The sequence below is a fragment of the Osmia lignaria genome, chromosome 2 (genome assembly GCF_051020975.1).
Source record: "Osmia lignaria lignaria isolate PbOS001 chromosome 2, iyOsmLign1, whole genome shotgun sequence".
Lineage (NCBI taxonomy): Eukaryota > Metazoa > Arthropoda > Insecta > Hymenoptera > Megachilidae > Osmia > Osmia lignaria.
The window spans coordinates 8671753-8698355 of record NC_135033.1 but is presented as its reverse complement, the minus strand read 5'-3'; the positions used below and the strand labels follow the sequence as shown (position 1 = coordinate 8698355).

At 42.4% G+C, this 26603-nt stretch overlaps 2 protein-coding genes across 7 annotated transcripts in view; one reads left to right on the top strand and one right to left on the bottom strand.

The window, feature by feature from the left end:
* Positions 1-26603, top strand: part of LOC117606850 (protein FAM76A) — a 40692-nt gene that overhangs the window by 2394 nt on the left and 11695 nt on the right. For 2 of the 4 annotated variants that reach the window (XM_034329813.2, XM_034329814.2), the window contains exon 7: positions 87-5462. In XM_034329813.2, the coding sequence (XP_034185704.1) occupies positions 87-320 (234 nt within the window). In that variant the 3' untranslated portion in view covers positions 321-5462. Of the gene's footprint in view, positions 1-86; positions 5463-26603 lie in introns of those variants that run through there. The other 2 variants (XM_034329812.2, XR_004582080.2) reach the window with 2 other exon arrangements.
* Positions 3172-26603, bottom strand: Blimp-1 (PR domain zinc finger protein 1). Of its 3 annotated transcripts, none has more exons than XM_034329808.2 (8): positions 26463-26603; positions 11258-11470; positions 10331-10450; positions 9807-9932; positions 9592-9718; positions 7651-9501; positions 7224-7568; positions 3172-7084 (listed from the first exon to the last, which is right to left on the bottom strand). In XM_034329808.2, exons 2-8 carry the CDS (start codon positions 11462-11464, stop codon positions 6924-6926), a joined length of 2937 nt encoding a protein of 978 aa, XP_034185699.2. In that variant the 5' UTR covers positions 11465-11470; positions 26463-26603; the 3' UTR covers positions 3172-6923. The 3 variants fall into 3 exon arrangements, with proteins under 3 accessions (XP_034185699.2, XP_034185701.2, XP_034185700.2); XM_034329810.2 differs by having other exon boundaries at positions 11300-11470; XM_034329809.2 differs by lacking the exon at positions 26463-26603 and adding an exon at positions 13202-14546.

Here is a 26603-nt window from a genome sequence, read left to right as displayed (position 1 = left end):
GTACGTATTCGTTGTCGCGTCGAATAAATTTCTATGGATTAAAGTCAGGGGTACTAATTCGAGCGTAATTGTTTCTTTGTTCACAGATTACGGAATTGAAAGCGAAAAACTTCACATCGGAGACGGAACTGCGTAACAAGATGAAAGCGACGGAAAAGGAGTACGAAACTAAAATATCGACGATGCAACTGAAGATCTCGAATTTGTTAAAAGAAGTTGCATCGTTATCGAAGAGTTCCAAGCGGGGTGACAGAGTGGCCGCAACGAAAACAGAAGCTGGGACCAATAGTGGAAGTGGAACAGACAGTCCTGTACCTTGATAAGGTAGGATTTCACATCCTCATTATTCTTTGTCAATTAATGTTCAAACGATAATTCTTCTAAGTTTACGTTTTACTTCGTCGACACAACATATTTACGATTATAAAATATTGTAATTAATTATATATTTAGTGTTTGGAATGGTATTCTGTTTGTGATTTAGCGTTTATGGCTTTTCGAATGTTTCATTTCCAATAAGAGCCAAACGTAACAGAGAATTCCATGTTTTGCGCTTCTTTTAGTTATGGTTGATTATTTTCCAAGTATATAAGAGTGCGTGTAAGAGATTGAATTATTTTCGATATTTCGTTCCTATATTTTCATACGAAGATGTCCGAAGCTAGTTTCCTTGCAACGTTTTATCGTCATTCTCGTTTTACGATCGAAAGGAGTGAGAAATATTAGAACTGTGATCACGCTGTTTTGTTCGTTTTGTTTTTTAATGGTGCGTTATCGTTGCTAGAATATTTTCAGTACAACATACACATACTGCCGCCCTATAATTTGCGTTTGTGTTGATCGTGATTATGCGAGATAACACGAAGCAAGTTCTGAGTAGTACCGTGCTAAATAGAAAAAAAAAAAAAAGAACCGTGTAATGTTTCTGGGAGATGAAAGACTTTTCTTAAAATTGTTTTCAGGGACTTGGTTAGCTGTGACAACATACTCAAATGTCCATACCCGCATTAAACTATGTGGTATACATTATATATATATTTATATATATGTATAGCTAATTGTTTCCATTAACAAGGCAAAAATCTGTATTATTTTTCTAATTAATATAGGAATGTATATTATCTTCGACGTGTACGCGAAAGAGAAACATTTTTCCCGTTCTTCTAAACCGGAGGAATGACGAGGCAAGTGCAAAGCAAAAACAAAAGTGTTACTCGTAAGTTAGGTAGCTTACTTCCCTGGTCTCATTACTTTTGTTCCGTTTTCCGCCAAAAGAAAAGGAAAACAAAATTATTCCACGAACGCGAGTTTGCTATGATTCGTTGCATCGTGTGATAAGGTTTTTTTTTTTTTTTTTTTTTTTTTACGATAAAGAAGCCAGTTTAATCGGATTGTACAGTAAGATAACGTCAGATAGACATTGAAGTGATGAACTTTGAAACTTTTAAGAATGAACTTCTTGATACTTGCGAGAGATGAGAGTTATATTGCAATCATATACACATACAGATACACACGTACATAAAAACACATACAGACACACTATGATGATCGAGCAATAGTGGTGTTGTAACGATTTCCTATTTATAACGACGAAGATGTAACGACGATGAACCAGGATATGGTGATTGTAGATCAATTTACAATAAAAGGTTGAAAACGATATACCTCGCCTTATGAGTTGAAACATATCCTTGGACTTCCTTCCTGTTTGAAGGAACTACCTCTTCTCTTATTTTCAATCGTCGAACAATTTAAGCAAATAAGAAAGGAAAGATATTGCAAGTGACATGAGAACATTGCCATCGAGAAGAAATTGAAATAAATATTATTATTATAAAGGAATGATCCATATTAAGGTCCTTTGATACCGATTTATGATGATACGAGATTTTTTGATGATCTAATTAAAAAAGAAAGAAAAAAAGAAAACAAAGGGAGATGCAGATGATACGTGCATATAAATATCCAACAGCCATATATTTATTCTTTATTTTAAGAAACAAATGCTAATTGAGCATTACCTATTCAATAATTGTAATGATAATAAATGCGTAACAATTTTACTATATTATACGAAGTGTAAGGATAATTAACATTTAATTTATAGTCGTTTAAATACGTACGAGCCGTGTACACCTGTGTGTTGTGTACAAGTACAGTTGGAGTTATCGTTTTTTTTTTTTTTCTTCTCATTAATTATTTTTACGAGACGGTAAGAACTAAATATTGCTTGTCTTGTGTTGTCGAGGCGGTTAAATCGCTTGTTTCCTTCGATCATTCTACTTTCTTAGCGTATTTACACGATCTTCTCTTTAGTTTCTCCGTACCGTTTCTCGTTCCTCCTCTTCTTCTTCTTCTCTCTCTCTCTTTTTTTATGTTTTTTCACAATTTAAATCTTATAATACTAGGTTCGTCTCGTTCATTCTCTCATTCACTCGTTCACTCTCACTCTTTCGTTTTATCTTTCTCCCTTCATCGCTCCGTTATGTATAATAGTGCGTTTAATCCGGGCAAGGCAGGAAATCGTGGCAATACACGGAATAATGATCGGCAAAACGCCATTGGAAACCCATTGCCCATGGTTCTTCATCCTCTGTACGAAACTTGTAAAAAAATATACGTAATCAACATCGTTCACCTACAATTTTAGGGAGAGTTGCATTTCCGGATTTTGTATTTACACGATCTTTCCTCGTTCTTGGCAAGGGTAGAATTTTTCTGTCACCCCTTTCGTAGCGAAGTGATAATACGTAAAAACCAATTTGACCCCGGGCAAAGACAGATATAAACAAAATACACAGAATATTCTTTTCACCTAAGTCCCCGTTTCCAATGCCGTTTCTATGCCTAAACATTACGTGTGCAGGCCTAAATTCGTAATCGGAAGTCAACATTATAGAAACGTGTTCCTCTACGATATTGACCCACGATCAGGATACATGGTCTTCAGCGTCCTGCGCGTTTCTCTATTCGACCAATGGGACCGCTATTATAGCGTACATATAACATATCTCTGATGTAAGAATTTTCATTTTTGGCCTAATTATTCGGTAGTATGCCCGAGTTCTCCACGTTGCCCGTTTTCATTTTTCCTTTTTTCTGTCAACGTGTTTTCGCGAAAAATCAAAAAATTAAAAGGCCCTGCGAATCGTACCTTCTTCGACTTCATTTCTTCTTTTTTTTTTTTTTTTTTCTTAAAGCTGCCTTAAACTTACGCAGTCGAAGTATCGATTCAAGGGTAAAAATGAAACCCTCTTGTTTCGAGAGGGTGGGGAGAAAAGGGTTCACCGTAAGGAAACCGGAAGAAAACGTACTACATAAAGAAAAATCAGTTCCTTTGAAGGATCTTTACGACGAGCACCATGACATATTTGCAGGAACCATTGAACTTGTTACGTTCCAAAGCTAAAACGGATAGATGAATCGGTGGACGTATGGAACCTTTGGATTTCTTTTCTGTTTTGTTTTTTTTTTTCTTTTCGAAATTGAAGAGGCATTGTGAAAGGAGGAAGTTCGAAATGCTTTCTCGAACGTGCTCTGTGAATTCCAACCGTTTGTTTCTTCTCGTATTCCCGTTTATCCGGATCCTGTTCGCTCTTGGAATCGTATCGCGATGCACGTAATTTTCTTTTGCTGTTTCCGTTTTGTTCTGTTTTTTCTTTTTTTTTTTTTTTTTATGCTAGATAACCGTGCGTATATCAGTCTGCGATACTTAGCAATGTGCTATCATCGTTATCGATTAGCGATTCCAGCTTAGTCTCATCGTTACGTTCTTTAAAAATCATTTTTTCTTTTCTTTTTTTGGAGGCGCCGAGAATCGCTGATCGAATCACGATCTCTGTCGTTTCGCATTTTAATGGTAGGCTGCGCTTTCTCATCGTGATAACTCGACGATTAGATGCTTAAAACTTAATGGAAGTACCTAGTAAACGAAATTTTGTTCAAATCAGTGGAAGAGATTACGAAATAAATGGTGTCTCCATTGTCACAGCACCAATTAGTACGTTCGAATTTCTTTTTTCTTTTTTTTTTTTCATAAATTTCTTAATCTATCTGATGGTGATCAGTATTTCAATTGCTTTCTTCACACTCTATAAATAACAGAAAGATAATATAATGTAAAGATAAGTGGTATAACGATCGCGTTGAAACGAGGCGCGAATCGAAGGCTCGGCTAAATATTGAAATTAGTTTTTCTTTTTTTTTGACTAGATTTATCTCCCTTGCTTTCACATTTTCACGATAGTGGCGAATTTTACCCGATGTTCCCGTTGTTAGTGTGCGCGTTTTGATTTGTTCCCGATGAAAATCACCCCCGAGCCTTTTCCTTTTTACTTCGTACACGGCACGCTGCGAATCGATGCTTGATTCGTTCGAGACCGAGTTTTCCGTAGTAAGAATTTTTGGGAGAAAATTTCTCTCTCCACGGTATAAATATATCATAGGACGCATAAGGTGCGTCGTCGATCTCGATCGTACAAAGCCAATCCTTTCGCAAATATTGCGTTTCCAGCGCGCCACGCTTCGTCATCGATCGTTATTGCCACTAGTAACACGAAATGACAATTAATTGAATACGTGTTATCATTTGACGTCACCGCGAGTCATTTTTTTGTGCGCGATCGCGATAAGATTTGTTTCCCCGACGGTTCTCAGTTATCGTTTCGTTGCAACGACGGTTTTAACGTCCACAACCGGAGAAAAGAAACCGTAAGTTCGAAACGATCGATAAAAACGAGAAGAATAGCGTCGAGAATGGAGAGGTTTGCTCCAGAATGGAGTAGAAAATGAAAAAATGGGAAATTAAAACGATTCGTTCGCGTGGGTCGACAGATCGGGTTTACCGTTTCGAAAATTCCACGACAAAAGGATGCCTAAAAAATATATATGTATATATTCTTATATCTATATACAGCAGGCGCGGAATGTATTCGTATAGCGATCAGTTTCAAACTCGAATAGATATCGCGTGAAACAAGAATCAAGTACTTGGATAATTCAGGAAATTAATGAGAAAAATTGTAAAATCGATGGAAATTAACTTATAAGTAAGTAATTGATTCATTTCTGAGTGGTTTTGAAACTTTTAGGTAGATTTGTCATCGATCAGTCGTACGAATATTTATTGCTCGTACATCTCTATCGGTTTATGAACTTTCCTCGTTAATTTCCCCGATTATACGAGTACCTAATTATTTGTTTCCACGAACTCTATTTCAGAAATTATTAAAAATATTCACGGACCAGTGAAGTATCGCTTAAAGTTGATCGGTGCCCGAGTACTTCTTGCACCCACTGTATGCTTGTATACGAACGTGTATAAATATAAATATAGATACTCGATCACCGTAAGTTTTCTTTTTTCTCTTCTTGTTTTTAACGTTACTATAGTACGCGTGTAATAAATCACTTAACTTTCAAAAAAGTTTCGTGTTTTATTTAAAAAAAAATAAAAAGTACCGTGTAGAGCGCAGCCTACCGTTTTCCTCGCCAATCGACGACGATTTAATTATTTTTTTGTTCTTTTTTTGTTGCTTTTATACATATACATATATAAAGATATTCATAAATTAGAGCTCCTTATATTATATATATATATATATTACCTTTTAAATTATCGAATAATTAATAGTAATGTTATTATATACAGGTACAGGTCTCGTATAGTTGCAGTCGTGTCGTCACTGGTTGTTCGTTCGATCGTCGCGTCTTTCTCGCTTTTCTTCTTCGCGCGCGCATTCTCGAATTTGCTGGCGGGTGCCGACAAAGTCCGCCTTGCTAGAATTTTTCTTTAATATTTTTCACTTTTAACTTCCCAGGCTCGAACGCTTAGAAAATGGTACCGCGATACACACGCGAGGAAGAAGGAAATATGTCTATTTACTGTCATCGGAATATAGAATGCGTTTTCAATATTTTTTTTCTGGAAAAGAATCCGAATTTCAAACATAATCGAATATTTCAAGTTGAAATCCGAATTCTACTGCCAGCAAAGTTTTCAAGTGTTGTAAAATAAATTAGTTTGGTCGAGCAATGGAAGTATTTAATGGAAGAAAAGTAACGACACGTTAGCGCACGGTACCATTATTCTATGCATCGTTCCAGGATGGACCGTGGAAGGATAATCGAGAAGCTCGAACGACTTTCGGTAGCTCGTATTCTCTCGACTTTATATCCGAAAATGACATCGTGTGACGACTCGAGACACACTAATCCTACTTCGTTTCGTCCCTTTTCTGTTTCGTTTACGCTTCACATTTCTCTCGTTTATTCTTCTTTTATATGAATTCGTGTTCGTTGGTGGCGCTACTATTAGAAAAAATATAGAAACGAGTATTTACAAGGAAGGAACTTTTTTTCTCTCTCTCTCTCTCTCTCTCTTTCGCCTTATTTTTCTGCTCTTAGCTGGAATCTCGTCGATTCGGTCCAACCTCCTGAGAGAAATCGAACTTTGTTCGCGTTCACGATCGACGTGTAACGATTTCAAAAAATTAACCAGCTTTCCACGATGATTTATCCACTAAAAAAGCTTGAATTCCTTCGCGTATAACAATAACCAAGCAACAACGTTTTTTCATTTCTTTTATATCATTAACAACCTCCGAATTTTTACTTTGTTGCACGTAATCTCACTCAAGTTTTGCGATCATCGCTATCGTTCCGCTATCTTCTTTCTATCCTTTATACATAATCACTTCTGTTTAATTACACGTTGCCAGCGACGAATGAAACGAAGAAAAAATAGGTTCATTTCGAAAAGAATTCCTCGTGTACCGTGAACCGGGAAGCGTGTTATTATCAGTCGCCATGTTCGCGAGGATTAAAAAACAGGTCGGTTTCTCGTGTGTCGCGAGCAACTCGTTTACTATTCCACGGCTGGATATTTTGCGCTTGAGCAAAAGGGCTCATACCCCCGGTTCTTAGGTGCACTCGATTATGTGAGGCTGGGAGGTCTCTATGACGCTTGGTCGTCCCACCGAGTTCTCCAGATTGTGGAGGGACGTGGAGTGCGGACCGTGTGCGGATCCGTGCCTTTCGTAGTTCTCGATGTGCTCCAGCTCGCACTCTTTTGGCATGTTTCCTGGAAAAGATAGGAAAAGAACGATCACCTTTAAGCCGTTACTTTCTCCGTCTTCCCGGCGATCGATTATTCGACATAGTTGATATACCGGGTGTCCTGATCGATCCACGTTTTTTAAATAGGATTATATTCGACTTACCGACATTCATATCGGGACCACCGTACTCGTAGTAGGTCGGCGAACCGACCGCCGCTGCGAGGGCGAGCTCGTCCTCGATATTATTTGGTCTGCAACTGGTCGTCTTCCAATGAGTCCTAAGGCCACTCGCGCTGATGTACTTCTTGTCGCAACCCTGGCAGGTGTACGGCCTCTCGTTCGTGTGCAATCTCTTGTGCAACTTTAGATGAACGAACTGGGTGAACTTAGCAGGGCAGAGGTCACAAGCGTATGGCTTTTGGCCGGAATGCAATCTGAGATGGGTCTTCAAGTTCGACGTTGAACTGAACCTTTTCTTACAGATCTCGCATTGATGTGGTTTTTCGCCTGTAGACGAAAATTTATTTTTCTCGTTAATCATCGTGTTAGATTGGTCTGGTCGAAAAATAAAGAAACGCGATTTACTCACCGGTGTGGACGAGGTGATGTTTCTGCAGATGGGCCAGCTGAGTGAAGCTCTTGGTGCAAACGTTACACTTGAACGGTCTTTCACCGGAATGAGTCCTTAGATGTACCTTGAGATTCGACAGCTGGCCGAACGTTTTGCAGCATACGTTGCACTCGTAATGCATTTTCCCGTCTTTCTTCTTCAACGGGTACGGTAACGACCTGTAACCCCTGGATCCTTGGGAGTTAGGGCTAAGGGAGCCGCTCTGCGAGCAACCGTGATCGTCCGGAGACAAGGAGCTCGCGGGCGAATATCGGTTCAACGACGCGGAGTTTGCGTGTATGGTGAGACCCGGATGATGACCGAGGTGGAGGTTGTGCGTGCCAGCGATCAACGTCTGATTGGTGTCGATCTGCATGGTGGACGAGGTTGGTAGTTGGTGGCTGCTGGTAGCAGCCTCCAGCCTCCTTCCGTCTGTCCTCTCGTACACCACGTTTCCGCTCGGCGTCGGCGAGTAGGCGGTGCAATTGATGGACAACGGCGCCACGTTGTGATGCAACGAGCCGTTCTGATGATAAATACCGTACGGATACGAGGATGGCGATTGAATCGGTGAAATCGGCGAGACGCTTTGATTGCTACTCGCTGCCGAGTTCGGATACACCGTGCTAGATTCGATTTGACATCCACCGGAACTCGAGTAGAGAATCGTCGGAGCGGATGTACCCGTGGGATTGGTAGACGGCGATGGGCTCTTGGTCTTCCTCTTGGGTGGACAACTGCTCGTCGACGTGGTTGACGAATGAAGGTTACTCGTGGACGTTAATATCGTGCTGGAGGATAGAACGTTCGCGGTGGAATGATGATTGCTTGTATTGCTGGACGAATGAATGGTCCCTGGATGGGATTGTAGAAGGTTGTTGGGAGCGGTGCTGGAATGAAGATTGCCCGTGCTAGAATGAAGGCTGCCCGCGCTCGAATGCAGATTACTCGTCGGACTTTGCATCGGTAGGGCACTGTTTCCGCTCGTTGAATTGACGCAGGTGTCCGCTTGCATCGGTAGGTTCGAGCTAGAATCAGGACTGCACGGTAGAATGTTTCCATAACGATGGGACTTCTTGTAGGAGTAGGCCATCTCCGTTGGACTGGATGGCGGCGGTGTCACCGAGTCCACGTGCGTTTGATGATGTATCTGATGGTGCTGATGGTGTTGTTGGGTCCCATTGTGATGATGATTATGACTGTTGTTGTTATTGTTGTCGGTACTACGTAGGAGGATATTCTCGAGGATGGAGTTACTGGGGCTGGTTAAGTAGGCTGGTCTCGGTAAATTAGCCTTCACCTCGGATTCGTAGAAGGGTTTCGGATTTTTCTCCGGTATTTCTTCTTCGTTCACCGTCGACAGAACGGCGTTCTTCTGTAGAATGATGGGAGACACCGGCTTGGGTAGTTCCGGGGTCACCGCACGACTCGCTAACTCCTGATCCTTGTCTTTTCCATTCGCTTCGAGACCCTTCGACGTCTGAAAGTTCCCGTAGGTCTTCGTGATCTTGATCTTCACCTTTCTGTACTCGTTCTTCGCCGCTGCGTTGTCCTGCTTGACCACCTCGTTGCTACACACAGACGCTTTCGCGTTCTTGCTGAAGTCCAACACGTAGTTGTTCTCCGAGTCCGACTCGCTGCTCTCTTCCGGAGGCGTGAGGATCTCGTCGTGATAACCGTTCGAGTGATAGCCCTCGTCCGATCGAACAGAACCGTCGGTCGGGGTCATTTGCGACCTTCTCTCGTAGATGGACGAATCCTTTAGAGGAGACACTGCCTCCACGGTGGCTGGAATTTCGCTCGGCAGAGCGGATTGTTGCACTTGTTGCCCTGCAAGTAGAGATGCGTGGTTTTTTTCTTTTTCTTTCCTCGACTATAACAGATTTGTCGAGCGGTTCAACAAAAATTACGTTTACTTACGTATTCTCTGAAGCATCAGCTCGCCGGTTAACGGGTAATTGAGCCTCTCCGCGAATTCTCTGCAATACCATACTAAAAGCTCTTGGTTCGGTAGTATGGGTTTGATGGTGTAAAAATAAATGTTCATCTGAAAGTAAAAGACACGGTGACGTGAATGACAGGATCCTGATCAAAGGGTTTGATAACAGGAACATATCGATAGATTCTTCACTCACTTTATACTGGCATGCTATCAGGTTTTGCGATTCGGACGAGTAAGCCGGGTTTACATAACGCATCCAATTCGATTTCTGAACGTCGTAACCGTCGATGTAATAGAACAGCTCGTTGTTCTTGTATACCTATTGAGAAAACATATGTACGGATTTTACATGGAGTGAATCTAAACAATGTAACTGTGAAATTGATCATCGGGACGATATTGGAATCTGGATGTACGGTACACACGGTGCTAAATCTTCGATATTATTCCGAGGCATCGATAGACTGGGAAATAATCGACGATTTAATAGGATTATTCGAGAGGGAATCCGAGTTCTCTCTATCGTAACTCATCAATTCGTTACGAGGCATCAATGGCTTCGCGGATTTTGCTTTAAGGCTTGCTAGATCGACTGAAACCAGTTTCTAACTTCTCTCTATCTATACATACATACAGGATGTATCATAACACGCGTGCATAACTTCACTGGTGGATTCAGTACGCGTAAACAGATGATAGTTGGAAAAGAAATCTTACCCTCCAGAAGTATTTCCGGTTCGCATCGGCCGGTACCGAGTCCTTGGTGTACACTTGACCCACCAGAGGACCGAATCGTGTTCCCTTAGGAATGTAACTGGTACTCCAAACTCCCAATACCTGTACACACACGCGACAAAGATATTTTAACCAGGTTCGAAATAATTCCAACGTTTTTGGAATCATAGCTATTTAAATGCGTTCAAAATTTCATCATCCAGTTCCTGACTGAACTAAAATACTACGGAATGTATCGTTTCGAACATACGTCATGTTAAACGATTTTATCCGTGGGATATTTTCGAACGATCCCGATGGTAAATCTATTTTCGTTTAGAAAAAAAAGAGATGCTCTCAGGATGTTCATTTTATTAAAAAAACTACCTACTCAATTAGCACTGAAATACATTCTTCTAATTTTATCTAACTTGTCTGTTCTTTGAAAGATTTAGTTTCGTTGGTCAGAATCGAAATCAAATGATTTTTCTAATCTCTCAATTGTTTTTCTTCTTTTATAGATTCGATGTTTTGCGTAGTTCGAACTTGACACGAGTAAAAGAACAGTTTGCACGGTCGTGCGACGACCGAGGCTATTGGTCTCGATTCTTGTCGTCGAGGAAAGTGTAACGATTCGCTTCGACTCTAGGTCATACTCGGTAAGTTAATTAACTTGCTAGCTCGGTCAAGTTTGATCTAGTATCTTTCACCGAATCGTGCGTGTAAACGTTCGACATCTCTTCAAGTTCCAATCAATGATACGTTCAGGAAAAATTTTTTAACCCTTTGCACCCGATGAAGTACATAAGCGTATATGAACTTATTAAAAGCAATAATTATAATTATTTTTTCGGGGTGGAAAGAGTTAAACAGGAGGGATTTTGTAAACGTAACTTGGATGAAAATCGTGATCGTAATCGCGGCTCTCACCAAGGAAGTCTCAAGAAAGAATTCTTTGGCGGAAGAACGTACATCGTTGAGGGCTTGAGAAGGTTTCAGGACCAAATTTCTCGGTAGGGAGGCTTCCGCGCGATTGGTATCGGTTGGAGACGCCGCCACATCCGGTACCAAATACACGGCATGCTGCTCGAATTCCTCTTCCCTCAAGGTCGCGTGATCCCACTCGCTGGCCTCCATCCTTCACTGCACAGAAATGCGGAAAATATGTTATCTTCACATACTCGAACTTCAATTATGCAATCAAAGGTGTTAATCTATTCGCCTTTGTTCCTCGTTCGCAAACTAACTTCACACAGCCTATTTTCCTATAGAGTTAAACGCTTTCAAAAGTGTCGTAATCTTCTAAATGAGAAGGAAAAGGAAAGAACGGAGAAAAAGTTGTTTGACACATTTTTTAGCAAAGTTTCGACAGTAAGCTTCTGCGTGAAGGAATTTAACCCTTTGACTGCAATCCACCGGGAAGCAAGAGGCACTCTGTGTACAATGTAGCTACAGTAGCAGTAATTACTCTGTATTAAGTACACGATTTAAAAATAGTTCTTATACTACTTGAATTAATTATTCTTTATAAAATTTTACTACTGTAATAGCATGGTATGCTTCTCTTGTTAAAGTGTCTTTAAGGTTTCGTTTATACAGTGATGCACAAAGTCCATAAATTGCATCGATTGATTTGTTTATAGTTTGCTGAAAACGTAATTAACGTTTCCTTTTCAAAGTGATTTCATCTTCACGCGTCGAACGTTACCATTCGTGGGCAAAAAAGAAAACAAGGAAATCATTATATTATTAGAAGATCGTGTATAATGACGACGGACAACGCAGAGAGCGTTATAAATAGTTGAGATTCCGGTAAATCGATACACGATCAATAACTGCAGCCATTAACTTCGAAACGTTTATAAAAGAGAAGCAACGCGTGTCGCAGTGTTTCTGCAGAAATTCTTTCTATCTTTCGACATTATTCCTTTTCTTTTTTTTCTTTTTTTCTTTCTTTTGTGTTTCTATATCCAAGTCTGATTCTCAAAGTGACAAACTGTTAATTCAATCGTCTTGTTTTATTAAATCTTTCACTTAAAAAAAAAATTAAAATAAACCGGTGTCGCTTAAAAAAAAATGAAGATGACTTCAATTTTGTTACGCCGAACAGGCTGTATAATAAGGGTGTTCCTCCCTCGTGGGTAGGATAGGCAAAAATCATGATTCTTCCTTATTCCACGATCAACGCGATGGTGCAACACTTTAACACCGCGAAAGTGAAACCCGTCCACGCATTGATCGACTGCAGGGGCGGAGAGGGAGGGGGACAGGGCATAAACTCTGAAGTCCAACCCTCCCGCACACCACCCTCTTCCACATCGTCCACCCACCCTGCCACCAGGGCTTTTCGCTACCCGTTGAATTTCCATTTCCGTGGAAATCGCGCACGCTACCAGCTCCCCGTTCCCTATTCGTTAACTCTTCGCCTAACTTTCTGATTTTTAACCCCTCTTGATTCACAGGTTTTTTTTTCTTCGACCTTCCCGATCGAATCACGTTTTCTCCCCTGAATCTTAATTCTTAAAGCTTAAAAAGTACAATCAGCTTAGGAGATTCTTGAAAGATGATGCTTTTCAATTCTTCGGTTAACGATATTAAGTTTCTGTGAGCTACCTTGATTTACAATATTGCGACGATTTATTTGCAACAAAATTTCAATCGGTCCAAGGGGTTGGATAACGATCACTCGGTCTTAAACTCTTTAAAATAAGACGAGGCAGGATTAAAGCTTTGCGAAGGACTCTTTAAAGAATCGGGAAAACGCTGAAAGATCATTTGACATTTTCGAAAACCGAGGATTCGTGGCGACCAAAATACCGAGGCAGCTTTCGTTTTCTTTTTCGTTCGGTGGGTAGTTAAGATGCAGTTACTCACGACTTTTGGTGCATCGAAAGTGCAGCACCCTCTCGTCTAGTCTAGTCTCTTCGTGGATCTTTGAACAGGATATTCGAAAAGGTTTCTCTCTCCGGCACCGTATTTTTGTCTTTTTTATGTGATCCTGTGATTTCTCAGAGAGATCGGCATCCCGACGACTCTGCGTACACCCGGGTGCCAAATCTGGCCTCGCGTTGAGGGATGAAAATTGTCGTTGTTTCTCAACATTTATTTAAAAGTGTCCCTTAGGCAAGAGGAAATTTGTACGTCGATAAGGCCGATCGCTGCCGGCCCTAGGCGGTCCTCTGCCACCTATAACCCACGCTTATCGATTATCAGGACATCGGAGAAAAGGAAATTGGAATCTGCGCTGCCGTTGCACCCGAACCAAATCAAACCCGCTGACACTCTCCCTTCTCTTCGTTGTTTATCAACAACTATATCGGTTCGAGGTAGCTCGACGCGACGCTGCCACCCCTTTACTTTCTTTTAATCCTCTTCTTTTCTTTTGTTTTGATTATTCCAGCTCGTGTGTCGAAGGTAGAAACTTATCCAGGAAGCACTGGTTTAGCACTCCTCTCGAACACACCACGCGAGCCACTTCGACGCACTTCACCTTACTTTCGTCTCGCACCCTCTCCACCCTCTTTTCTTTCTTATTTTCTTTTTTTTCTTTTCGCCACAAGATCTGGTATCGTTGGCGAAAGAAAAATTGAAAGAAAGAAAAAGAGGACGCTACTTTGTCACCGTTGTTTCTTCGTCGAAACGATAACGATAAGATTTTGCGCTGGTTAATCGTAGTTAACGCTGGAGCACGCCGCGTTTACTATGCCGATCGTTCGACAAACAAAAACGAAGGAGTAGTAGGTTGCAACACGATCGATTCTTCCTATATATAAATGTATATATATATTTTTTTTTAAACAAATTCTGTTGGCAAAAAAAAAACCACCACCGGCACTGTACCACAATGGTGAACACGATTTCGCGTTTCAACCCTTTTTCTCGAGGGTGGTCTCCGCCTTCGGTGGTTCTCTTTGGATGGCACACGCAGACCAGTGTGTGAAACTCGGGTAGACCTGACCTAGCCCAACGCGAGTCGGCTTGGCTCGTTCTCTCCCTGCTTTGGTATTGGTCGCTTCGTTATCCCTCTCTCTCTTCGTTTCTCTCTCTCCTTTCAACGACCAGGAACGTGGTGGTGTGCCAGCAAAGCTGCCAGACCAGAGCAGAGGTGGTGCATTTCTCTGCGCTGCGCTTTCGATCGACCCGTTGCCAGCAGAGCTTCTCTCCCACCCTCTTTCACCCTTTCATCTATCTTTATCCAACCTTCTGTTTCGCTACGTTCATATACCCTTTCCCTCTTTCACATTCTTCCATCTTTCTCCTCTCGTGCATTTCCCTCTTCCGTCCTCCTTCCGTTCTCAACGCCGTTTCTTTCCCTCTTGATCGAACACGCTCTCGTTATACCCCTTTCAACCCCTCCGCATCCAACGTGCAACCGTGTTTCTTCTTGTCTTTCTTGGATTCTACCCGCTGTCGTCGGTTACTGTCTCTGTTCGTCGATGCATACAACGACGGAGTGCATGCGCCGATCGCTCGTCCCGAGTTTAATTCTTTCGCCAACTTCTCGCCAACATCTCAAGACGCTTTTCCCCCCCCCCCCCCCCCCCCCTCCCCCCCCCCGTTCGAGGCAAGATGAAAAGGGAATATGTAGGTGATGGGAGTGTGTTAGATTAAGGGGTTACGGTGTTTCGAGGGGTAGCAAGCGAGTTTCGTTGGGTGTGATCAGGGGTTGAATTCGAACCGATTTCGTAAGACGCTGGTTTCAGCGGCTGCGGTTTATGTAACGCGTCGCAATCGATAGGGGGTTGAAGGTGGACGAATGATCTAAGAACAGTAGCTTTTTACCCTCTTGCATACGCTCGAATGCGTGGGAAGCGAAAAGAAGTCGTAGAAAATTCTTCTATTGGAATTTTATCATCTCTTGGGCGATGAAACTTCGTCGATAAATTTGTCATATTTCCCTTTTGCCTTTCTATCAGTACGTTTACGTCAATATAGTCGGGAAATAATTAAGTAGTCTAATGATCGAAGGACAGTTTCTTCTGGTCTGGTAAATTTTCAAGCCAGACGGGGGTCGCGTCTACAAAAATCCTGCGCTGTTTTTCTCCCCGTCCTTGTTTACACCTCCTTTGAGTATGTGCTTTTTCCACGGTGCGTCCCTCTCACACGATTCTCTCTTCGTCCGTTGTCCTCTCGCAACCCCTTCACGGGAACGTGCATTTAACCCCAACGCCACCCTTTACCTACACTACCACCCTCCTCTTTTCCCATTCACGGCTCGCTGCATACACCGATCACGTACCGAGCGCATGAATGTAAACCGGCCCAAATCGATCCAGACTGGTCTACAATCTAAAGCCTTAATGATTTTCTTTCTTCCATTATTTATATTCGCCTTCAATTCCTCTCTACCTGAACACTTTCAAAACAACTTTGTTGTTTTGTTCAATTTCATGTATAATAATTATAATTAATAGTTCGACATATTGTGTCACAGATTCACGAGTTTGATATGTAAATTTTCACGTTGGCATTCTTTAATTAATCTCCATTTACCGTATCTCCGAAACTTAAGTGTTTGACGTTTTGACAGACGTCAGCTATAGCTGGAATTCGTATAGCTCAGAGTCATGGTCACTCGAGATCGGTAACCCCGTTCGTTTTAGCTAAACGAGCGGTTTCGTTTTTTTTTTTCTTTTTTTTTTTCCATCATCGCAACAAGCTAGCTCGAAAGACCATCGACACCTCGTAACAGAAGTGTACACGGGTCGTCGAACTCGCTTGGATCCTAATCCTGAAGACCGGTCTCGATTCCATCTGCAAGGTTACGTGAACGAAATCTGCCACGGTACAAAAGACTGATTCTCACCGTGAGATAATATACCATCGTTCCCTTCCTTCGTTGACGACCGTTCACCGTGAACATTGTTTCTACATTGTTACCGTGAAACTCGCGATACGTTAAATTGTTTAAACGAACCTTATCGAAACGAAATAAATAATTAATTCGAAGGTTGTGCCAGAACGAGGATGTATGGAAATCGTCTACAACGTACTCAATGACCCAGGAAAAGTATTTACTGCGGGCCATTGCAGTGTATCGACTCGTAATAATTCACTTGGCGATGTTCCTGAAATTAATAGAATATCATGCCAACTGTGATTTATTCGTAATTCGGTAGAAATACCTCTCTGCCGATGGAATTAAATGTATGGTGATAATAGAGGCTTTATCTGTATTGTCTTTGTTCCTCGCGGTCGTTGTCGCGTTTCCGACCCTACCCCTTCTTTTTCATCGGAATAAAATATAATTCTGCTTTAATCCTGCCATGCGTGCGAAATTTAACGGCAGACTGCCTTTAATCCGATCGTGTGATCAGTGCTATCGCTGCTTTCCACGGAAATTCGAAAATAATTAAATTCGTTCATTTGTGCGGAGAACAAAATTTTCTTTTCTTCAATTTGTAAAACTAATAAATTCCTCCAATTAGCTGTTTGACGCGTATCGATGAGATTTGTTCGTCATCGAAGCTCGGTTTTGCAACGGGCCCCCCCTTCCTCTGAGAATGACTACTCGAAGAGGTATGTGGGCGAGGACAATGACCCGGCGATGAATTCGTCCGACGAAATTTCGTTGGAAGCAAGAGTGTAGTCATGGCTCATCCGAAATTTCACTTTTTCCACGAACATAATCAAGAGTCACCTTGCGAATTTCCACGGGGCCAGATCTCCTAGCGAAAGAAGTTTCCGCGTGAATCGCCGACGACTACTAACCCAGATACGTTGCCGGGTCGTCGATCTTTTCCCTCCTCGGAGGAACGACTGTACCAGATATATTAATTTCCTTCGGTTCGAACCGCTTCTCTCGGGAATCGTCGTCGGACAAGATCTCGCACGATTTCCGAATTACTTGCCCCTTGTTTTTTTGTTCTGAATTTGATCGACTGCAAGACACCGTTCTTCTTTCGTTTCGTGTACCGATTATCTTTTTAAGGATATCCAGTTGGAAAGAAACATTCGTCCTTAGGATGCACCGTTACTCTATCGATCGATGTCGTTAGGTACATACCTTTCAGCCTCGATCGAAAGGGAAATTAAAGGTTCTCTCCGGTGGCTTTGTCCTCGTAAAACCGAACGTCGGGAAGTTCGCTGCGTTCTCTCGTCAAGTTTCTAATCGGCCACGAATAGAGGGCCGAATGTGAACCGGAAATGCCGTTTTCCATGGAGTCCGTTCGGAATCGAAGCGTTCCATGGTGCAAGCTACCTTTAACTCTCGCAGCCATACTCGTAACTGTTACTTTAGAGAGAATAACGGGCCATACGAGTCCGTGCGTGTACACGCAATCGGTGTGATAAACACGCACCGCTTTCCTGGAATAACGGACAGAAATTTGTCTAGAACGTAACCTTCTCTTTTGCTGTTTACAAAATTCAAATTCATCTGGGAGAACAAACAAGTTCGAAAGAAATTCTTCAGATTCCATTAGGCGTTCCTTGTGTACTTTGTAAGATAATATTTCTAACAGTTCGAAGGTAGAAAACATTCTAAGTCGAATCAAACATTCGTTTCGTGTTCTCGATAGTTAAGAAAGGTCTGGACGTTTGTAAGAAGGTCGATGCTTTCCGTAGTCGATTGGGGGGGGGGGGTCGATGACCCTTAAGGCTTTGAACCGGGACATGTTGCGTTTAAGCTTTTTGTAGAAAGTGCTGTTACTCCACTGATCTTGCAACTTTATTTCCTTCGTCATACGATCATCCTAAGTTTTCTGATGTTTCTCGAGTTGTACCTCCTCGGAATTTAAAAAAATAAATTTCAAATCGAATCATATGCGAAAATAATTCATCCGTCAAGAATTGATTAGAAGATGGTTTGATTTAACGCGAAAATCAAAGTCCCGTTTCCGGCGCGACTTTAAAAGGCCGACGTACTCTCGGCTGGTAGCAAAATGTAAACCGGAAAAGCAGCGAGCAAGTGAATTAGCGAAGTGAGTTCGCGATTGCCCTCCTCCTCCTCCTCCTCCTTTCTACGTTCGCCTCGGTTCGTCCTTCTTTCTCCTCGTTCACTGCCACCTTCCATTCTCTCTCGCCACGGATCTGAAAGAAGGTCTCTGCCGGTCGTTGTCCCACTTGGAGGTCTACTTGGACTTGGACTTGGACCACACCATAGGCATGGTGCGCTGAGTAACGAGGTTCCGATACCACCATAGGGGAGGACCTCTCCTCCTCCTCTCTCACTCACTCTGTTCCCCTTTTACGCTTATATTCTCTATACGCAACACGTACGTTCTTTCACAGACAGGGACGGAGCTTGGGGGACAATGTTCGTTAAGGTGAACGAACTTTTAACGCATCGTGCTCTTAGGTATGCGCGAAAATCTTCCTAAACGAGCCATTATTCGTTTCCTCGTTCACGAGAATCGAGTTCTTTTTCTTTTCTTCCGTTTACTGGCACACTAGAGACACTCTACATTAACATACCAGTTCTTAACGCTTTGACGTTCATTAATGCTTGTAGTATTTATTATAATTAAGTAATTGTTTTTACTATCTTGAAAGTGATATAATTTCAACGTCTGAGAATCAACCAGTTAATTCTAGTTTCTTAATTATTATTTGATCGATTGAAATTAGTGAAAAAGAGCAGCGTTGGGTAACTTGGAAAATAAAAATGAAAAATTTGCGAAATGAATCGAATACTTTGGCAGGATCGATCCATCCGTCCCTGCATATCGCCACGTACCGACGTCGAAACCGAACCGCGTCACTCGCCTAACTGTACATAGGCTTGTGTATAACCAAGGTACCGTACAGGTACGACACGACCAAACGGTCGTAAAACCATGAATACGTGAACACACGTTTACACGTGGGACCACTATGCACGGGTCTATGCGTGTACACAGGTGCGTAAAAGCACCGTTGGACGGCCGACGAAGGCGCGGCCAAAAGTAAAACCGAATTCGTTTTCGGTAGGACTTCGACCGGCCGTGATTCCTCTTATCTTCCGCTACTTATCTCTTCATCCTTCACTTTTCCTCCGACCATCGCCTCGCCTACTTTCCGTCTCTCCCTTTTCTCTCCGGTACATTCTTTTCATTTTCGTTCTTTTCTTTTCGCGTACTAGCAAGACTAATTTCTTGAAAAACGTATTCTCGTATTCCTCAAAAGAAATTTTAGCCTTCAGAAATATAGATGATCGATGAAGATAAAATTTTCCACGACCACGCGTGGACAATTGATAATTTGGTTAACCGTACGAGTTAACATCGCACGTTCCGTAAAAGGTAACGCCGACATCCCCGGGCTGTTATGTAATCGAAAAACGAGAGACGAATCGAATCCCCAGGTCAGAGACATCGTCCTGGCACTGTACTCGGGTTCAGGACCTCGGACCATCGGCAATTCGTTGAACCTTGAAGAGTTCATCGAGCGGATGTAACGTTGCGCCGATCGTGATTAACCGATCGAACTGGCCCTAGAATTCTAAGAATCTTTTCATCTTCTCATCTTTTCATCTTGACAGGACAATGTTAGCGGAAAAGATCGAACTGGTTCTTCGTTGTCGATGAAGTCACGATTCGTTCGTGACCGAAGTCAATCTTGTTTGCTATTCTAATCTTTGAAATTGCTTATACCATCGGTCGTAACGTTTCTAGATGCAAAGAGTTTCTAGCTGTATTGCCACGAAGGTGAGCAGCGGATTGAAATTTCAATTCGTAAAGGGAAGTATTAGGCGGATGGGAAAAGTACAAGTGGAAGCGGACGGTATGTGGTCAGCCGTGATCGAAGGAACGCGTGGCGCTCGGCCGAAGGTAGAACACCGCGGTGTCCAAGTAGTTCGAATCGACGTCAGACCGTACGTGGCGAGCCGCTTTCAATGGGGACACGTGATCGGCAGACTACGGCAGTGGTGGAGGTCGACCGGCTGGTTCGCCGGTCTTCCATCTCTTTCAATTTCAAGCGTTCCGACGCTGTACGATTCTCTTCGACGATGGACCTCCTCCACCTCCTCTACGTACACGCCGTGGAGTCACGGACGACCGCTATATCATTTTCGCTACCGGCCTCCGCGCTCGCTCGGTTCACCGTTCTCGTCGGTTGTTGAACCCGACTCTCTTTGCGAGCTGCATAACCCATTTTGTAATAGCACACTTCGAGAGCCGACGCACCGGTATCCTTCTTCGAAATCGACCATCAACCGTGCCGATTTCCGTGCATTTCTATCCGTTACCTGATTTTCAATCGTAACGTACCACACATTCGCTGTTTAATCGAGTAACATTTTTTTTCTAACACCTATTGAATTAATTTGGATTTCCAATTTTTTTTTTTTTTAATCTTTGAAATTTTTTTATCTTCGATTCTCTTTTTTTCATCATGGTTAGATGGTTTAGTTGTTAGAGCGAAGAATGAAATCGTCGAGATTTTCACGAGCACGAGTGAAATGAATTTGTACTAGGTCGCAGGTTTCCATTCTCGTCGGTTATTGAACTTGACTCTCTTCGCGCGCTGCATAACCCATTTTGTAATAGCACACTTCGAGTTCGCGTCTCCGCTTCCCCGATCGTGCTTTCCATTCGGCTTTCGATCGAAAAATCAACGAAACCGTCAATTCTTGCAGAAAGTATACGTAGTTGATTTTTCCCGAAACAAATGGTAGATATTAATTTTTCTTCTAGGTCATTGAACTAGAATCTCATCGCGTCGTGCAACTCATTTTGTAATAACAGAAATCGCAACGGGACCCGCACCAGATCTATTACAAAATGGAGTGCATATCGGTGTTCTTGCTGTGAAAACAGTCATTCTTTGCCCGCATTTCAATGTACGTACCTTGCTTCCGATAGAAATATATTTTAAAAATGAGAAACATATCCCATCGGGGAAATATTCCTTCTCGTAGATGATTCGAAAATTTAACCTTGGTTAAAAAAGCAAATGAATGAGCAATAAGTTTGCGCTCTGCGAACCGGAAAAGAAGGCTAGCACCGTTTCAAAAAATTTCCCCTCTGCATTCCTTGGCATCGGTTATTCTCTCCTTTGTCCACGTAACCTATTTCGCGGAAGCTAAACTACTCGATGAAGAACGTTCGTAAAGAAACGAGTTCCTCTTCTTCTATGTATGCAAAACGAAGAGTTTCGGTTGAAAAATTTGCACGTTTCAACCGGGATTACTATTAATACCATTATTCGGAAGTGAAGGTTTTTGAATTGAAACATTTTTAAATCTAGATCATTTAAAAACTTTAACGATGAAAAGTAAAAACGAAGGGTGGGTTTTGATAATATATTCCGAAATACCGTTGCAAAAAAAAAAGGGAAAGAGGAACAGGTGGAATTATTCCCTTCCGGATTTGAGAGACGAGACTGATAAGAAGTCCCCACGTAACAGGTGAATACTGTTCCGCGAGTATACGTGGTCGGAGAAATTGTCGTAGCCAGATAAGAGCGTTGGTTATTCGGGTATTGTGCTCGTGCTGCGTGGCGTAAGGCAGGTCAGGTATCTCCTATATCTCGTTCGGGCTTCTACTCTTCAACCCTTTCAGCCGTTCCCACGACCCACAATAAATTCATTAGTTAGAAATTATTTAGCTTTCCGGGAAATTCATATAAATGAAAAACAGTAATATATCGGATTGGATGACTTGAACTATAAAGGGTTGAAATACTTTTCGACACTTTCCGAAACGATGTTAGAATGGTAAGAATGCAGAAACAAAAAATTTTCTTCCTGCAACATGCAAAGAGAAAGGATATAATCGCGATACGCTAAGAGAGAATTCTAGTCGGGTTCGTTCGACGGAACACGTAACGCGCGTTTGCGCTTCCGGTCGATACCTCCGGCCGATAAAGCGTTCCCTCGTAATCGTTGTGAAAGAGATTAAATAACGGAGTTTGTCCGTTTCCGCATTGAATAGCACGAACTTCAATGTCAATGCCAGTCGCCCTTTCACCTTATATAACGAACGACTACGCTCGTTCGCTTCAAACCTCCGCATATTACCGGCTTAATAACGTTTACATCGAAATGTAAACCAAATAACTTTTACTCGATCATTCGAAACTGCATGAAATATTTCTGTTACCGCGACGAAGAAAGGAGGATTCGAGAATAATTGAGACGAGTTTTGAATAGCGAATCTTGATTGCTTGTTGAAAGTCGTTCGCGGGTACTTGAGAAAATGGAAATTCTTCGAGGTATCTTTTCTAGGTAAGTGTACCTCCATCGGTTAGATAGTAAAACGCGTTTATTACCGCGGAGAGAGTATAAAGGATAAGCATAGGTTCGAAGACACTAAATTTATCCTCGATACATAATTGCTTCGTTGATCAGGTGCCCCGGAAAAAGTGATCCAGGATTGTACGGCAATTAAACTCTCGACACTGTTATGCTTAAGTCTGAAGGGGTCTAAAAACCTACTGATAGTGTTAATTTATAACAATTATTGAACGAACTCGAGAAATGTTCATACACCTTCCTATTTCAACAACTTCCTGCTTCGCTACCCTCTTTCGATTTTATCCATCAGCTGCCGCCACGAGATCACGCGACTACTTCTTCTTTTTACTTCCTTTCATCCGAAATGTAACCCTCGGTGTATTTATCGTACACGTTTGCAGATCCAATTGAAATACAAGATTTTTAATGCCCAATGCAAAAGTTGCTCGAGCTGTAAATTAATAAAATATTAGAGAGAGGTAAGGAAGTTGACGACCATGGTAGAGGAAAGTTAAGGAAGAAAATGGCGCGTTGATCGTACTCTAGAGTAGTTCGTCGCTGTCGACAGGTAGAGCAAGGCTATAGCGAAGGGAGGGAATCTCACGGCTGATGGCTGGCCGTGACTTTACTCAACTCAGCCGGCACTCGGGCCGGCGCAACGCGTCAATGTAGAACGGTCATTGACTCCTGGTGCTCGGCTCGCGAGCCTCCTATATACGTGCAACCTCGACTACTTCTTCCTCCTCTCTCTGTTGCCACCGGTGCTTCTGCGCGATACGGACACCCGGTACGTTTCCCTCTACTACTACGTGTCTCGTCGTTTCTCGTGATACTTTGCTCCTTTCCTTCGATCATCAGCCACGGTTATTTCCCTTCCATTTACTCCTGATTCGACGATGTTCGATAATGAAAATAATTCATCCGATCGAAAGGGTTCCAACTACCATAAATTCTCTATCGCGATAAAATTCCAAGCTACTTTTCCATTGAATTCCCATTCACAATGGTAGATTATCGTCTTTATCGATGTAGGACGTTTTCCAGCGTCGAGCCACCCGGTACATGGATACCGTACCCCTTTAATAGCCGCCAACTTGTGTACCCTAATCGCCCGAAGAAAGTTACGATAATTTTTTTTCTTTCTTCTCCTAAAAACGATAAAGGCCCTTTAGAGTACGTACGCGTTCCGCGTTAATGGCCGTTTCCTCGGGTGTACGAAACGTGTTTATTCGTCGACCTTGGTATCCTTGGAACCGGAGGAATTTTACGATATTTTTACGGAAGATTTACGGGACGGCGAACTTTATCGCGTCGAATACTCGGCGGGGAACAGGGCAAGTGAGAATGAGGAAGCGAGTATAATGGCGTTTATAGCGGGCCGCATCCACGAGGACTCGCGGAGCTCGCTTTTAACCGGTCCTACGCGGCTTCGCGATAATAACAACGACGCCGAACGATAAAAATAATGACTCGGATAATCGCGATAAGCTTGTCCCGCTCGATAACGACACGACGGATAATTAATCGTACGCGGATCGGCGAGAAAAAAAAAGAAAGGATTGCGAAGCTGCGGCTCCAAGTTGTCCAGCAAAAATAATTTCTTTCCATTTCAAAGGAAACACGGAGAGAGAGACTAGAAATTTTCTTTGGAGAGTTTGAAAAGACTTCGAGTAGCGTGACGGTGAAACGTGTCAAACCGCGATAATTAATAAGAAGAGAGGAGGAGCACGTGAAACGGGACACCGTGTATATACCGGACGGTCATCGTTACGGTAGCGCGTAATACTTTACGGTTCGGCGTATGTATTATCACGGAATCGCAGGACAAGCGCAATTTTTGCATGGAAAATGGCGGTACGGTACTTTCAGCCTCGCCGGTTGCCCGCGGCGAACGAATCTAGGCTAGGCCTACGAACGACACGGTCATCGACCACCCTTCATTCTTTCTTTTCTTTTCTTTCCTTTCCTTTCCTTTCCTTCTTCTTTATTTTATTTAAAGACGGAGAAAGCGAGCACTCATTCTATTTCCCGCTAATTAGATTATAAGATGAAAATAATCGGACCGTCCTCTTTCTTTCACTTTTTACCCTTCTATCGATCTTCTTTACCGAAGTGACGTTTCTCGCGTCGATACCGGGTCAATCGTGACCCAGACCTACTAAACGTAACGTTTCAACCAAGGGCTCAGAGAAATCCTTGGCTGTGTAAAATTTTTTTTCTACCCTTTGATCGTTGTGTGGCATGAAACATTGTAAGAATCGAAGTGACTTGAATTCCATTTTACCAGTCATCCGTCAGAATGGTCGGGTACCGAGCGTAAACGACGCGTAGAGAATCGATTGCCGCGCCGCGTTACAGGATAAATGGTTTTCGATTTTGAGAATGGCACGCCGTGGGAGAGGATAATGACGGCTGCAGGTGCCTACTAATGTGACATAACGGTATCCGCAGACCGCGGTTCTCGTAGACCGCGGTCATTGCAAACTCTGCCGCTCTGTGTATGTAATCATTTTTCGAGGTGGGGGACGGGGGCGTTCGATTTATTGGAACGGTCGTTGCACTTTTCAAACGGGCCACTTGGTTGGATGGGGTCGCGCTCGTTCCATCGTGCAAGACGCGATCCAAGAACCGATCGAAGAAGATGAAAATTGAGGTGACTGAACCGTTTTCCTTTCCCCCGGAACCAAACACGACACCGTCTCTCCGTTCCACCACTTTTACGCTGCCGCCCTTAATTCTGTCTTCAATTTTTCATTTCGTTTCGTTCACATCGAATTAACCGGTTCAACATTCCTGCGTTTCTGCGTTCTTTAAACTCTTTCTACTTGTACGTCCGCTTTCAAATACTATACATCACGATACCGTTCTGATTAGAATAAACATTGAGCCGCAGTAGAGACGGTATAATGAAAAGGGTGAAAATTTAGATCTTAGAGATAATCGGTGGAAAGATTTACTTTTTTCTTGAACGACCAAGAAGGGGGACCAACGGTGCACCGTTATGTCATATTAGGAAATACGCGCGTTTAACGGTGTTTTAGTCGATTCGCTGTTTACCCTCTTCAAGATGATCCAATCGTTTACCGATACCTCGATAATGAACCCGCGATCCTAAATTACAGCGCGCGATAATACGGTCGAATTTGCTTTAACCAGTTCATTCGCTTTAACCTGTTACTTGCAGAAGTCAACAGGTTCCATAGTCAAATGCAAAAGGAAAGGATAAACATTCGAATGAAATATTCGCGAGCGTTCTTGAATATTCCACTCTACCACCAAATTCCTTTTCACCGTTCTCGTTTTTCCAAGCTGTAAGTTTGGTCCCCGGTACCGTTAGGGACAAACGTCTGGAAGAATCGAGCGTGAAGAAACACTTTCTGTATTCGAAGTCTTCTTTTCTCTGACGTAACTCGGTTCACCAAAAGGGTATCTCGAGTGTTTGAAGTAACAACATCTTCTCGGTTACCTTTCTCGAGCTTACGTTTGCCAATTGCACATGGAATTACTTTTACGCGTTACCATCCAAGTATGTTTTTATTGTTATTTCATGAAACGTTCGTTACCCACTGAAAGGATCGTGAAATAGATTCTTCGTCATCGGAATTCTTGTATCAAACTTTCCACGTAACAATTTTGCGCCGTTTACTATCGAAACTATGTCAGGTCACCGCGTGTTTTACGGAACTCTCCAGAAAATCAACTGCCCTCTTTTCAAACTATCCAACGAATATGCGTTCAGCGTTTCGTGATCAGTTACTTAATTAAATAATTATTATTAACCGTGTTCGATGCAACCGATAAAAGTATTATAAACTTCTTTCCTTGCGAAAGTGTTCTCTTACCGATATTCTCTTGGTATACGATAAAAACTCTTGAATAACTCCCTTAGGATTGAAAGGGTTGTCAACAGTGAAACGTGAAAGCGACATTTACACTTTCAAAGAAGAAGAATAAGAAAAATATTAGAACAACACTGACCTTAGTCGTTTCCCTGCGAAGCCGGCGAATCCTGGACACTAAACCCCACGATTAAAACTGTCAAAGTTCACAAGTCAATGTCACTGACATATCCCGCGATGCGGTCCATCATCGATCACTATCGTCTCTGACTAGATATCC